Raw genomic sequence first — 12,385 nt, 5'->3', positions numbered from 1 at the left:
AAAAAAAACCTTAAGAAGGAACAGTAAGCTTTCTCTTAACCCTATACCCCTAAAAGTGATCAGCCTCTAGTTTCTCCTTACAATATCACCCCTGAATCAAACACTAAGGTCACGAGAATCAAGGAAATGATCACCAACTTATAAAGCTCTTGATCTGTAAATATATTCTCCTTGACAGCTCTTCAGGAAATGTATAGAGAACAGTTTGGAGAATATGGATACTGATGCTAGGGTGTAATAGGTTGCAACAGAAGACTAATCTCTACATTATGCACATTCTAAGATAAATTGTCTGGGCTCAGGCTTCATTTCCTAAATGGGATGTTTCCCTTAAACATCTACCAGAAAAAGTTCAAAGTGGTCTCTGATAATTTTTTAGTGTCTTCCTTCAAATTCCCTTATATTTCCTTGTGAACTAAAGGGAGAATTTAAAACAGGATATTATAAGACTGCAGGCATTCAGGGCTTGGTTATGTCAACCCCTCTATCATATTAATCCAAGCATTATGACTCATTGCAAACTCAAGAATATGGTTTATACATCATATTGGGGAGAAGAACTAAGTGTGGACTCAGACCTACTGATGCACTATATTTAACCCTATAACTCCCAGATGTGACTAACGTCTAATTTCTTCCTATAATATTCATACATTATTCAGTAAACAGGTAATGAGAATACTCAAAAATATCAAATAGAAGTTGTTGTCTTGATCTAACACCAAATTCTTGTAACTAACTTAGAAGGAAATATGTAGTAGCTGGAGGGGAAATTGACCATCAGATCTGGGAGTTAAAGGGTTAAGACTCCCTTTTCTAAAGTCTAATGTAAGGTTAAGCCAATATATTTGTAGGGTCATTATGTTGCTGGGCAGAGCACTTAACCTTTTTAAACCATAAGATTGATCAGCCAACCAATTTCTCCTTACAGTTAGATATACTGCTGAATCATTCGTCAAGATCCAGAGAATAAAGGAAATGTCACTTAAAGAAAAAGCTCTTGATTGTTTAACAAATTCTCCCTGTGAGAACCTTAGGAAATGTACAGAAAATAGTATTGAGAGTATGCATAATGATGTTAGGGTGTAAAGGCATGGTTATAATTCAGGTGGTTTTCCTGTGGTGTGTCCACACTGTGGTGGGAACAGATTGCTGTGTTGAAATTGTAATATTTATATCGTAGTGCTTTGTTCACTGGAATGTGGTGTTCAATCCATCAAATTGAATATCCCATAGTTGACATTTTTCTTCATTCTTATCACCCCTCTGCTTGGCACTGTATTGATATTGTAAGGAGAATTTACATACTGGTCACTCACTGGAGTGAAAAAGTTGTGTGAAAGATTAGCAGGGGGCAGATCCAGGAATTTTTGATGGGTGGGACCAAACTTTGCTTAACAAGAAACCTTTTTTTTGTCTTTTACACCAGTGTCATTACACAATTAGAAATATTCCAAGTTACATAAATTTTGAATACTTCAAGTCGAGCTGTCATATGATCATTTGATCTTGTTTTTTTTTTTAGGTGAATTTTGGTTTGAGGCATTTTATACCCACAGGTCTGTTTTGTAAGATTTTGGAGCAACTGTACCCTGCATCTGGATGCTGCCACTGGAGATTATGACACTAAAGGAGTCCAGGTGACAGTCAGGGTATAATTAGTGCCTATAAGTTCTAAGAACATTTTAAAGAAATATGAAAGCGATCTTTCCAGAAATGAACACTTCTTTAGCAGTAGGCCTCATGTTCACTACTGCTTAAGTAGTTCTCATTGTTGCAAATATTACTTTCATGTTCAATTCTTAAAGTGCAGTTCATGTAACTTTGTGATTTACATATAATCACAGTCATTATTACGTCACTTCACTGGCTTATTAGTTTAATTGTTAGAGCACCGCATTGTTATCACAGAGATCATGGGTTCATGACCTCATGGGTTCATGGGTTCAAATCCCATACAGGCCTTATTTTCACTACTGCTTAAGGAGTGTTCATAATAATTGTAAAGATCAATGTCATATTAATTTCTTAAACCACAGTTCGCATAAATGATTTTCATATATTCACAGTCAATAATATTTTATTATGCCATAGACTAAAAATACTAATAAACAATAATTTATTTAAACTTACTCTTTTTTTGGTGGTGAGTTTTCAAACAACATATAAACACAATATATTCCACCCATTTAGCTCTTTCTGTAAGAAGCTTTAGTGAAAACTGACAACAAATAGTTCATTTTTGCCTTGAAGGCATGTTTAAATTTTCAACAGTGACCTGTCTTTAATAAATGATTATTTTACACATAATTTTTTATAAACAATAGGGTCACCTTTAAAAATGTCTTTCAGTCCTGAAATGATACTTCTTTGAAATTAATTATATTCTTGGTGCTAAAATGGTTCATTATGATTTTAAAATTTATACAATTTTGGTTTGATTTTAACCGAGTGGGAGTTTATAAGGAATACTCGATTTAGGTTACCAAAATAATTCCCATTGTAGACAGAAGCCCCCTATTCAGGAACTTCACTGGACAGTTCGTCTGCAGCAAGAAAACCCAAATAGTATTTGTATGAAAGTGTGAGTAGCTCCACAAAATGTTCCCTCAAGTTAGGTTTTTGATAGTTCGGCAAAGATTTTGAAAAAGTTCATTTGTGTTATTTGCATTTTGGTAGTTGCAACATACAGACAGACCTTAGGCCGCCAAACACCTTATTCGTTTTTTCTATCTCTGAAATCACTTTTTTGAATTTTTTCCATACGCGCACACACTCACAAACTACTGGTTAGAGCGGTATGACCATAATGGAACAAGTTCTAACCTTCAGAGTATTGAATTTTTGGATTGGATCAATGTCAGTATTACTGCACACCTACCCCTGGCCTAACCAAATAACATTCAACTGATAACAAGTGAACGCATGGACAAAAATTCACGAAAACGTCACCGTGACCGTTCGGTAAGGTCGGGCTGCGCTAAGAACCAATCAAGTTCCTGAACTCGTTACTGTGCTTCGTGGGAAAAAAGTGAATAACGTTATGATCTGAGGGAACTGTAGAAGCTATGCTTTCACGGTTTTTCCTCAAGCCTGGGGAGTAAGGATGTAGTGATAGTAACACGAGAGCCCCGTTTTCTGCTCTGCGTAGCCCACATCCCCTCTTGCACATTGTATTAAAATGTGCTCTTACTGTGGTCAGACGCGAGTCATATTCTGAATGCTATCTCGTTTATTTCCTCTTATGTTCGGCCTCAGGATGTCTTTTCTACCGTCTCTACTCTCAGATTCCACCGCATTTTTAACCTGAGATGGCGCAGAATGCGGCAAATTTTTCAATTCTTGCTGAGGATCTTTATCGTTGCTCTGAGAATGTCTTACATTGCTGGTGTATTTCCTGGCTTTAGAGTCCCCGACAAATTCATGTGGTGGGGTTTTTTGAATTCTCTCCTCGGATCTGACAAGTGGTGAGATGGGCAATGCAGATATTCCACGATTTCCACCTATGGCATTCCTCCTCTTACATGGCGGAGTGTCGCTAGAAACCAGTTCAGTTTTAGACCTCTGCCGAGGTTCCACAAGCTGTTTGTTGTGATGTGATCTGTCACTGCTCAAACTTTCGGTGGATTTCCAAGGTGGGGCTGGGTCTATTTTAGTAATGTTCCTGTCCTGTTCCCCTCTTTCCTCAACGAAGTCTTCACTTGAGTCAAACGTCACTCCTGCTATCCTCACATGATTGCTAGAGTCACTCCGCGCGTGCATGTCATCTTCCGTTTTACTGTCCGAAAGAACAGCCACTTTGGCAGTGGCATTCTTGTGCTCCGAGGTGTTTGACTCGTTTGAAGATCCTAGTGCTACGCTGTTCCTGTCCTGCTCGGTATGTTCCGGCTTAGATTGCAGGTGGCTTTCACTTTCCCCAGGGCTATCCCCGTCCGTAGTGGTGTAATAACTATCGCGATCCTTCTCGTTGGATGATGCATCTCCGTTGCCACGGTTGGCCAATCGCTTACTTCCACCCCGCCGTCTCCTACGCTGACTGTTTTTTCTTACCGGAGGAGACGGTGCGGGAGAAATCGCCATGCGACGGTGTACGTGCGTAGGAGTTGTTATATTTAGCATAACGTCACTGGCCCCCTTGAGACCGCTAGAGATATCTAGTGCGCTACCCGTCGGGGGTGATGAGAACAACTCCTCCATACTCTTCTTCCCATTGGAAGTACGGTCTATTTCTGAGGCGTCCGACTCTAATGTTGGTAATGCAGCGGGTGGTAATGCAGTTTCTCGTCGAACCGAACGACAACGAGGAGTTATCGATGGATTCCGAAGACTCTTTCGAGGTAAAGCCAAGGCTTCTTCCCGAGGGGTTGGACTTTCCCCGTCTTCGGAAATGTTTGAGTTTCCGTCGTTGTTGTACAAAGTGGACTCGGATACGAGTGCGCCTGCAGCACCGAGTAAAAGCGGTGTTTTTTTCTTTTTCGGAAGTTTCAACTGAGCTTGTGCGTGAGAGTAAAACAACGTGAAATTACTGCCAATCACTGAGACAGGAAGTGCCACGATTAGAACTCCTACGCATGCGCAAACCGTACCAATAATCTTTCCAAGGAAAGACTTGGGATGAACATCACCGTAGCCCACTGTTGTCATGGTAATTACAGCCCACCAAAAGGCTTCTGGGATGCTGTAAAAGTCCCTTTCTTGATGACTCTGTAATTACATAACACGAGGCAAACAAAATCACAACCTTAATAAAGAAGATAATCATTTTGTCACGAGTGTAGGAGAAAAGAATGGCTTGCAGTTCCCCTCTGGGGAACTGCAAGCCAGTATGTAGCAAGTTATATACTAGGTTCATAGGTAACAGGTGCTGTCCTAAGTGCTGTAAGGGCCAGCAATTTTCAAAGCGCCATGATTAGATAATGATTATGGTAACAATGGTGTTGGCTAAGGGTTGTTTAAACAAGCCAGATCTACCTTTAAAAAACCTTATACAGAGTTCCACACAGATGTACTGCTCAGGAGCTTTAATCGTACCAAATACCAGTACCCAGTTTCTCACCTTTTCTGCGTAGAAAACCAACGTGGAGAAAATAACCATAGGGATCAAGAGGATAAGAATCAGGAGAAACAGCTCCCTAGCGCTGGCCCTGAGTGTGTGCCCGATCACTTGCATACCACTCATGGTCCGGAAAAACCTGAATAACCTGAAAATCCTGATCAACCGGAGAACGAAAAGAAAGTTAAGGGTGCCTGACACACTTGTTTCTTCGTCACCAATTGCCAAATTAACGTAAAGTGGTATTACAGATGCAATGTCAACCCATGTCATGAACGTTTTGAAGAAAGTTACCAGAGAAGGGCATGTCAGCAGTCTCGCCAGGAAATCTGCTGAAAACCAAACGAGATAGAAGTATTCCATGCCTTCAAACAAGCCCTTGTAATTTTGTTTCAGCTTTTCTATAGATTCCATACAAAACGTTGCTACTGACAAGATGATCACGATCAAAGACACCATTGCAAAAATCTGGAAAGAGAAATGAAAGTCAGGTAATCGATAACTTTTCCAAATATGCAAAGTAGGACGCAGGAAGCCAATCAAATAGGTATACTTTTAAGTGTTTTCTGTCGCTGTCACTGTCGTCATCGTCATTATCAGCATTGTCATCTTCATTACTACTGTACTTGTTGATTATGTTGCTGTTTTTGGTGCTGAATTGTCGTCGTCGTTGTTGTTGTTGTTTGAAACACACCACTGGAAGATGCTAGTGATGTTAGTCAATCGTAAGTATGACAAAGGAGTATGTTATGCAGAATTTAATGTACAATTAATGATTAAATTTTTAACATATTGTTTAAAAACAAAAAAAAGAAAAAGAAAAAAAAAGTAGGTCAGTCAGGGTAAAAGATGTGAAGTCTGGACACGAATTAGGACGCTATTCAAACTGGGTTTGTCGTGGTTTCTGTCACATGAATTAAGGAGCATTGCTATCCCCCCCCCCCTCTCAATGGGATGCCAGTCCATCGCTGGATGGCTAAAGATGAAGAGCATCAAAACGGATCGAAAATGACCAACTTCAAATATCAAGGCTGGACATTTAAAATGTGTTCGAAGCACAGTGGGTCTGCTTTGAGTTATTTTATCGAATAACGTGCTTCAGACCACAGCAATGCAATATTTTACAACAAATCGAATCTAAGAAAATAAAAGAAAATTTGTAAAAACATGTTTCGACAGTTCTTCTGTCATACTCAGTTCTGATTTTACTAAGTACATAGTTGTATTTAAAGAGTATAACAAAATGCTGATTGAACAAAAAAAACAATACTGACAGAACAATATATGTAATTGCAAGGAAAGTTTTAAATTAACATGATAAAGTTGATAATTAAGAGTAGGTTGCTCCCATTGAATGTGGATAGTGTCTTTGATTTTAAGTTGGAAAGTTGTGAAAGCGTGTTGCAAGATGCTAAAACACTCATCAGAACATAGAGTGGGTCATTGTGGAAAATTCTGTAAATGTCTGAAAATGTGAGAGGTCCTATCACTGACCAAGTGCTCACGCACACGTGTGGATAAATGCCGGGAGGTTTCTCCGACATCGCTGCTATGTTATTATTTACTGTTACTATTGTTTGTTTTGTCCAAGGAGCATTTTGTTTTACACTTTAAATTCAACTTTGTACTTTGTAAAATCAGAACTGAAGATGACAGAGGAACTGTTGAAACATGTTTTTAAAAAGTGTCGTTTAATTTCTCAAAATGCAAATGAGACTGAATAGATACTGTATTTGATTTTACCTTAAAGTCACTTTCTTCATAAAGTTTGAGCCGTAGTCATAACTAAAAAATTATGACCTTTTCAAAAAAAACGTATACAAACAGGTGTCCTTTATTTTAGATTAAAATTACTTGTCCTTTCTGTTTACTAAAATATGCAAGCTGGACTATAAACAATTTAGTGGAGGCCTACGGCACTCAACAATTGTGCAGAAAACTGGGTCTTTTCGATGGCGAATTTAAATTGGAATGGTCTTCACCAATGGCAATTTTTTCGATCAAAGGAATACCTTCAAGCGTATTCCTCTCTTTTCCCTTTTTTTCTCCACCAGAGTTACCGAGAAATTTGCATTTGCCTTTTTTCAGCCACATATTTCGTCGCCAAATGTAGCATACAGGCTCTCATAAGAAAAATCTCCTTGCTTCGTTCTGTTTAGCTTGAGAAAATATCCCTTTAGTCCGTCTGAATATAGAATTTTTGTTTTTATTCAAGGAAAATACTCCTTTTTGGCCTTATGGTGGAGCAGGCATAAACTAAAATTAGTATCTGCGTCAGTATTATGCATTTCCAAGAGGAGGAATGTTTTTTTTTTTTCATGTCACCAATTTATTCCTTTCTCGACTGGTGATCATGAATTATTGACAATAATGGCACTCCCTGTTAAATTTTCTGCGATAATCGAGAGGAGATCGTAAGAAGGCTTGAATAACTAACAGTCTGGGGATAACGACCTTCGCAGTGGATTTCAATAAAACATGCTCTTTGATTTCAAAACAATTGAAATGACTGTAAATAGGGTTGAATAAATGTGGCGTAAAATTATCGACTCACCAGACAATCGAACATTTGATAGCAAAACAGTTACGAATTATGTGTGTTTTTCGAACGCGCCAACGTTGCAATTTTTTTTAACGTAAGTACTAACCCACTCATAAAATATCCTGCCCGTTATTTTACTTTTGTTTCGACGCCGGTTCCTTCGTTTCTTTGGGGCACTATTTCCAAAACCTGCTGACGATATTTACTAAGCTTACTTTCAACAGAAAAAACAATTGAACTTTGGTCCGACGGACATTTTTCATCCTTGAGATGTTTTTAAGGTTATCTAAACTTTAAGCAACCCACCGTGCATCACGCATGATGCAATTTAATTGTAGGCTTAATGAAATGTCGGCTTAGGAAATAATAATTAAAATGATGAACCAAAATCGGCGCGAATTTATCGACTTACTACGAGACAATCAAACTCTCGTCAACATTCAGCCGATCATTATTTACCTTTGAAGAGTATTTAAGAGAATACACCCCAGCGTTATTATCGATTCCAGACTAGACAACCGTAAAGCTGTTGAATTCATGTATTCTACACACTTTGAAAAATAAAAAGATAAGAAATTTTAATTCTCTTCATCACTTTTATATGCCATGCCACCTTTTCGCCCCTTTCAATTTGTTAGTCAAATTTAGCTATTTACTCATACAATATTATGCTAAATTCCTACAGCAGGTACCCACGCACTGTCGGAGCAGTTTAAAACAGCTTGAAAAAGACAAAATACATTTACTATGGAACCTTTTCAACGATTTTATCAACAGGAGCTGGTCTACAGTATTTAAGTCAAGTTTTATCAATTTCAGAATGTTATATTAGCCTTGGAGGCGAGAATTATAATGTATTTTATGTTATCATGAACATACTGTCGGGACGTGTTTATTAACGAATCCAATACGCAAAATGTATTGTTTTTCATTTCGGTATAAGTCATATTGAGTTAAAATAAAGGATCTCTCTTAAAACAAGCTACCACGAGAAAAACATATCAAATTTAGCTTCGAAAAATGAGTCCCTTTTCTTCGTGAGGAAAAAAAATATTCTCTTAGCCTTCAAAGAACTAAATAATTTGAATTTTAGATTTATTGGAAAATGAATTTTGTATTAAATCGGTAAAGTACTTCAATGGGTTGTTAAGTCTAAATCGAAGAAAGTGTTATTTTGTCGCTTGAAATTTCAAATGTTTTATCGTTCAGTACTTTACAGGGATGTTTTTTCCCAGCCCTTCGTTAGAAAGCTTTGTTATGGTTTTTCGTTGTCGAATCAATAGAGTAAGTAAAGATTGCATTAAAACTTTTCGGTCACATATCGCCAAGTTTTAGTATCTGGTAGGAATAATTATTTTCACTGATTTGTGAGTTTAGTTCCATCCAACAAAAGACGCGGCAAAATTAGTTTCGCGCAACACAAAAAGTGCATAAAAAACGAAGGAACAGCTCTTAAAATATTTATGAGTTAAAGAGACAATCTTGTAGAAGATCTAATAAGCTTGAAATAGACGGTGTTATTCCCATGGTCTTTAATGGGAGAATGCCTTGAGTTCTGTTGCTAGACAATCTTGTTCGCGTTCAAATTTTTAACAGCAAGCTGAGTTGTTGATATTTAGTTAAAAGGAAAAAAAAACGTGTTTGAAGCATTGGACAGAATCCATAGACGACATCGTAAATGAAGGCGAAATTTAAAACAAATATACAACAAAACAAACAGGATCTACGCGAGAAATTTTTTTTTTTTTTCGGTCAAGAAGTGGATAAAATCAGATACGCTCTTGATAGGATGATAGTTGCGTATAGACAAGTCCCTGTTTAAAACGTTTGTCAAAAAAATTGTGATGTTAGCAGAAGGCACATCGACCCAAATAGACAATTATTCCAATTGAAGTTTCAAAACACACAGCCTTTAGTCAAAATGTCAACTGGCTTACGGTAATTTGCATATGTACAACCTTTTCGCGGAAGCATGGTCGTCATACAATTGCAAAAGAGAAAAGAAAGTTTAAAATGACTTAAACCTTGCACACAAAATCACACAAATGCACTTAAAGTGTAGCAAAACAATCGTGCAAATACACATCACTTCCGCACTTCATATCGAGAGCTTTCTATTCGATCCATTGCATGTAAATTAGAAACGGACGTTTCTATCGCCAGGTAAAAACGGGAAAACTGGCGGGTAATTTTTTTAGATACTCACAGGGCAAAATTGCTTTGATCAATATCGAAATTTTATGTTATGTTATAATTTGCATTTTTAAGCCAATAGGATATCTTCAAATCAAATCCGCTTACCTGCGCGTATTTCGAAGAGTATGGTTCTTCCAACATGGCCCAAATTTCGCTTTTCCACTTCATTCGCGATGAAACCTTCTTTCGAACTTTGAATGGACTGTTTTCGTTTTCGGATTCCTCGACACTTTTCTGCAAGCCTTCGAAGGCCTTAAGAGTGGCTTGTGCATCTCTATGTTGCGTGTAATTACTCCAACAACAAGGTTCCATCTGTAACTCATCGATACCCCAAAAAGCCAGCTCCTCTTCAAATAGCGGCCCGCAAACATCGCTCGGGCTGTGCAGCTTGCCGGTCCTATAGTAATTGATAATACTGACGAATACCCCTGGATGTCGGTCAAAGAAATACTCGTTGTTCTCGGGGTCATACTCAGCTTGCTTTGAAGCATTTTCAGCTATCCAAGCCAGCCGCGAATCCGGTACAACTTTAAGTGTGCTTAAGTACGTCTCATGGCGATACCCTCCTACATTGATAATAACCCGATCCTTCGCTACGCCGCGCGCAGGCAGCGAGTCTTCGAAGTTGGATTCGGTTTTCGGCCGAATTACCATCCCTTCTTGAAGAAGCATCGAAACTTTGTAGTGTTGTTGAGATAACCACTCGTTATGCCAAGATTTTCACGTACTAAAAAGCATTTTGCCAATCAAAATTTACGACAGGCGAAACGTGTGGCTTGGTTGAGGCAATTCAAAACACAGAGGTTTCATTCATTACACTTCCCTGGCCACCTGTTCATCGAAGTCTTCTTGTAATTTTAAATGCATTTGCATTTTATCCAAAACAGGTCTGGTTGATGCACCTTTTCGATGCTGTAAGAAATGGGCGTTTATCACGGTAGTGACCCCAAACGTCCCAACGATTAAATAACACCTCTGTATCGTGTTTGCCTGCACAGGAAACGTAACTCGATTGTGGTACGGGTTCTAGAGGCACTCTGGTTAATTTACGAACTCTCTGCGGTTTGTTTTACGTTGTAAATCAATATTTAAATACAATGAATAGCGCCATTAGCCAATCAAAAGACAACTATGAAACATATCCTAAAAGCTTTAAATTCATCATATGCGCCGTTGATTATTTCTAGCGTTGTGCTATCAATACTAAAGTCCAAAACATTCCGTTTAACCGGATGCAATAAGAAGTAGATGAAAAAATCAAAGTGATCGTTGTAAAAATTGAATAATCATTTCGCCGCTATCATTCCCTGACTGACAGTTTCGGGACTAAATTCCTAATTGGCGGAAATCTTTAGTTCTGGCGTGGATTTGACACCTAGGAACCTACTAGGGAGAGAATAATATTTCTTTGTTTTAGTATAAAGCTTCAGTTGTCGAAATTGCGGTTTCTTTTCGATACTCGCGAACAGATAAGAGCTTGTTGGCAACAATAAAATTCCAAAAAAAAAATGGCAAATTTGTTGTGAGGGCGATTATTATTTTTATCTGCAATGAAACTAAATTTCCAGGTCAAACTCTCTCGTAGATTATGATTTCCAAAGGAATTGGAGAAATTAGATACCAAGGTGAACCAAAAGGTGTTTTCAAATCATTTTTTTTTGGTGAAATTCGAATAAAATTTAAGCATTTTCAAAGTGATTTTATTGTGGATATTTTTAATCATGAGCACATTAAAGACCACCCGTCTGTAGCCAAGATCGTTCATATTAAAATAATCGACTTTGCGGGAAAATTAAGATGTTTTTTTTAGTTGTGGAAAGGAGAGGAAACGCAAATCATTTTAGTTCACGTTGGAATCATTCGAAGACATACCTTCCTCTGCTAAGGAAAAAAGAAATCCTCTAAAATTCGCGGGTATAAACCTATGGCGATGAATTGTTAACAAATCTTTGGGGAGCCTGAAAGTTTCAATTGTTAAAAAAAAAATTATACAAGCGGAGTGATAACTATTAATTTAGTGAATGGACCCTCCATAGCAATGCAACGGTGGCGTAAAACCCCATAACAATAAACTTTAAATAAAGAACTTGCAAAGTTTTGTTCACGGTTCTTGCAATGAAACAAAAATGTTGAAAAAATTCGGAAATGTTTTGATTCAAAGGATGTTAAACATTTCGTCGGAGCTCAGCACTGCAATCTATGTGATTTCTCTTCTTTCCAAACGCCATAAATAGTGGGCCATACATTTTCGCTTGCAAAATTTCTTCTTAAACTGGACCCAGTGAAACGCTTTTCGGAGAGATATAAAATTGTATGTAGTCTTAATTGGGGTTAGAGTAAATTGCCTAACTTGCTGCAGGCGTTAGGAGAGCAGTTTAGCATACATGTTTTGGCTGGAGAGCAAAAGAAATCAATTGAGACCCGATTAAAAGCACATATGATAAAAATTTATGATTGAAAAGGCACACTTTGGCAGCAATAATAGAAGCGTATACAAGTTACAAGATCGTTTGCGCGTTTGTTATGAATTAGAGCCAGCGGGAGATAAAATTGCTGGATTTGCAAATTAAGGGAGCTCATTTATTGTACGGAAC

At 37.9% G+C, this 12,385-nt stretch overlaps 1 protein-coding gene across 1 annotated transcript; it reads right to left on the bottom strand.

Annotated features, from left to right (window-relative positions):
- Positions 1–2,062: 2,062 nt before the first annotated feature.
- Positions 2,063–10,840, bottom strand: LOC113683348 (uncharacterized). Its single transcript, XM_027200580.2, has 3 exons — positions 9,897–10,840; positions 5,057–5,521; positions 2,063–4,704 (listed from the first exon to the last, which is right to left on the bottom strand). Exons 1-3 carry the CDS (start codon positions 10,461–10,463, stop codon positions 3,199–3,201), a joined length of 2,538 nt encoding a protein of 845 aa, XP_027056381.2. The 5' UTR covers positions 10,464–10,840; the 3' UTR covers positions 2,063–3,198.
- Positions 10,841–12,385: the final 1,545 nt, after the last annotated feature.

Source organism: Pocillopora damicornis, chromosome 11 (assembly GCF_964200805.1).
Source record: "Pocillopora damicornis chromosome 11, jaPocDami1.2, whole genome shotgun sequence".
Taxonomy (NCBI): domain Eukaryota; kingdom Metazoa; phylum Cnidaria; class Anthozoa; order Scleractinia; family Pocilloporidae; genus Pocillopora; species Pocillopora damicornis.
This window is presented reverse-complemented; position numbering and strand designations above follow the sequence as displayed.